Source organism: Perkinsus marinus (genome assembly GCF_000006405.1).
Source record: "Perkinsus marinus ATCC 50983 genomic scaffold scf_1104296930560, whole genome shotgun sequence".
NCBI classification, from domain to species: domain Eukaryota; phylum Perkinsozoa; order Perkinsida; family Perkinsidae; genus Perkinsus; species Perkinsus marinus.
In genome coordinates, this window is record NW_003216028.1 from 1 (window position 1) to 3,350 (window position 3,350).

The 3,350-nt window shown below is 50.2% G+C and overlaps 1 protein-coding gene across 1 annotated transcript; it reads right to left on the reverse strand.

Moving 5' to 3' along the window:
* Positions 1 to 1,080: 1,080 nt before the first annotated feature.
* On the reverse strand, positions 1,081 to 1,764 carry Pmar_PMAR005473 (hypothetical protein; the record flags this gene model as incomplete). Its single annotated transcript, XM_002786852.1, has 1 exon — positions 1,081 to 1,764. One exon carries the CDS (start codon positions 1,762 to 1,764, stop codon positions 1,081 to 1,083), a length of 684 nt encoding a protein of 227 aa, XP_002786898.1.
* Between the last annotated feature and the right edge of the window lie 1,586 nt (positions 1,765 to 3,350).

Here is a 3,350-nt window from a genome sequence, read left to right on the forward strand (position 1 = left end):
TTACTGTAGTGGTAGCAGTATTACTCGTAGCCATACTAATAGTACAAGGCGTACCCTTCACATCGGCACGATCATATTTCCTTACTCCAACGCTCCCCCTTAAGCTAGTGGAACCACCGCTCCCACCGTACAGGGGATTGTTGTCCATAGATAACATTACCCATTTATCCTCTCCATTCCCCACCATATGGACATGTTCCCCTCCAGAACGTGATGGGGGTGATGTCAATACCCTGATGAGATCCCCTACATCACCATAATTTGCTCGGAAGTCATACGGTATTAAGCATACCGTGCCCCGAGCTAGGCCTGCGTGTTCCACGAATGGGCCCTCTTGGTTACCCAGGGTGGATACACCCATTGTAGTGGCCTCCCGGTAAGCCCTAACCCTCGCAATCATGAAGGCCAAAAGCCTAACGGTGGATAAGACATCACAGAGGTCTCGTTGATGAGGACGGCCACAACAAACCAATCTTGCATTCAACGCCCCACTATCTGATATACCATCACAACTCCCCAAAATCATAGGGTAAGTAGGACCGTAACCAGAACCATAGGTAATGCTCGCCTGGCCATCCCACAGGCACACTAGGTCCGAAACAGTGCTGGTGTTACTAAAAGCGTAGCTACCTCCGATAGGGTCGTCCAAGTGGGGGCCCACTCTCAGGAGCCCATAGAGGCGCACGAGGACCAATGACTCACACTCCGTAACATCAGCATAGAATCCTCCTTGGAACATCCATAGTGGATCTCCTACACTCAACATGTGTAGCTGCTCCCTTCCTAGCACCAGGTTTGGAACCGTACTAGCGTTAACAATAACGTGGCTACCTCCGATAGGGTCATCCAAGTGGGGGCCCTCTCTCAGGAGCCCATAGAATCGCACAAGGACCAACGGCTCACGCACTGCAACCCTAGTCAAGGAACATCCTTGAGCACACAACATATGCAACAATTCCCTAACTGATCTTCCCGTAAACGACACGTCCCCCGCAAATCTTGGAAGACCTTCGGTACGGGGTCCCTGTTGCCTCACAATGCCCCTTTTAACAACAGGGCCAGCTCCTTCCTCACCTAATCTCAGATTAGTAATCTGTCAGTGAGGGGTGTGCTGGGCGCCTTACTATCACGGACAGTAAGACAGGTCAGTGTTTCCATGGTACCCTGGAAGCCATCAGACCTTACCCGTCCCTCACCAAATCTGGGCAAGGGGTTAGGGCGTTGGTAACCTTGACAATCAGCGTCAGAGATCACCCTGAATGTCAAGCCTTCGGAGCAGACGATACCCTTGTGAGTTGATGGTAGCATGCACGGGTCGTCGTTATCACCCTTCTCATCCATATCACTAGTACCAGACCTATCGACCGTATCCGCGTTGGCCAGTGCAGATAAGCAGGTCGTAGTCTCGCTACTCCTTGGACATAGATACTCGCTTGGAAGGTCCTTAAGCTTCCCCTGTTCAGCTTGTGTGACCATCATATCGGGCGCCTCCGAGTTCCCCAGGACCGTAGACATACCGCCCCGGATATCTTGACATTCTGGACCCTCTAGTAGCTCCTTACGTAGAATACCGAACTTCGGCAGCCATACATAAGGATGATCTTCAACCAGTATAGAGTCAGTTCCTAGTTCTAATCCTTCACAACTAGAACCATAGGAAGACTTCCGGATAGTATTCTCTATGGCGTACAGAGTCGAAGATTCTTCGAGAGGAGTACCCAAACCACCAAACGAACCCTTAAGACCAACCACATCATAGTCCATACACCCTTGAGCGGCCTTGGGGTCATCACCTCTCAGAGAACATATCCCGGTAGAATGTGCACAACGGCGGTGATCACTGACCACAGGTGTAGGTAAATTCCCAGTTAGTGTAGGTAAACGTTGCGCGTAGTGACTGGGATCACTTTTAACTTTCCCTGAAATCCTTAGAACGAACCGTACGACAAGCACGTTCGTTAATCTTCACAATGTTCCCAACTGGGTTCCGTTGACCCGAATGATCAACGACTCTATTCGAACTCTTGCCACTACGAGTCAATACCATCGTGACTAGTAAACACAATGCCTAACTCGTATACAATACCGTAAACTAATCCCTGACTAAGATACCGTTCAGACGAAGCTTAGCCACTAGCGAATGATATACCTCAAATCACAGTAAATCACTCTGAGCCTGGGCTCAGGTCCAACGTAAGCAAACGAACGTCGTTGCGAACGCCTAACCCTAGGGTTCACGCACCCTTGGGAACAGCACGCATGCACAAATCTGTGACGCGAATCATCAAGGCTAGCACAATAGACAGCAGACAGTAAATACCGTAATAAAAGTACAGTAAATACCGTAAAACAAGGCGACCAATCAACCATAAGAGTTAACAGGTCTCCGTGCCTTGCGCTGACGCGCACAGCGCACGGATACTACTCTATCTCCATGCGTACAGAGGCAACGGAGTTCAGCGCTAGGGTAGACGCACTAGGAGAGAGTACAAGACGATGAGGGAGTCTCCAAGGGATGCTCAGTTTGATTATCACTAGCTGTAGTATAGTCTTTGTGCGGAGTCACAAGATGAAGCGCTAGGCACTATCGCTAGGCCATCACAACACGAGTCGTGTTGTGATTGCCTACGTCGTGGTCGTGTTACACGACCCATCTCTTTCACCCGTGCAGTGTTGGACTCGACCCATAGTAGGGACGGCTGTGTCGTTCCCCCACTTCAAGGGCTTCCCCAAGGGTTTCATGTTCTTCACGCCCCCAATATCGTGACGCCGGTTATGACACGCGTACGATCAACCGTGTTCATTGCACCCTTTCCCAAGAGGCTTTGTTTGCTGTCATCCCTCATCTTTTGATGCCCAACAAATAAGTCATACAACCTATTTGAGGGTTTGCGGGGTTTGAGTCAGCCGACGCTACACCAGTATAATGTGCCCATTCATCCGCGTGACGGTGGGAAGTCTCACGCAATCTGTGCGCCGTGAGAGTTTGTCACTCTATCACTGACAGAGCCTCTGTCACAACACTGTTCTGCTCTTCCCACTTATAATCGATCGATGGGGAAAAGGTCAACTTTTAGCAGAGTGCTTTTCGTGCTGTGTGTGAGGAGCTATCTGGAAGGACTTGCCTACGATCTCAACGGGGAGGCTCATACCGCTCTGCCTCCTGAAGCTCCTACGGTCACTATTGACTTGTCATTGGCTCCGGAGGAGCACTTCAAGCCAGCTGTGAGAGCTGTATTAGATAAGCACCCTTACGGGAAGTCTTTCGAGCCTTTCTTTCACCAGATGAATACTACCCTCTTCGGTGCTCTCGAGTTGGACGACAGTGATTACCAGAAGTTGTTTCGTGC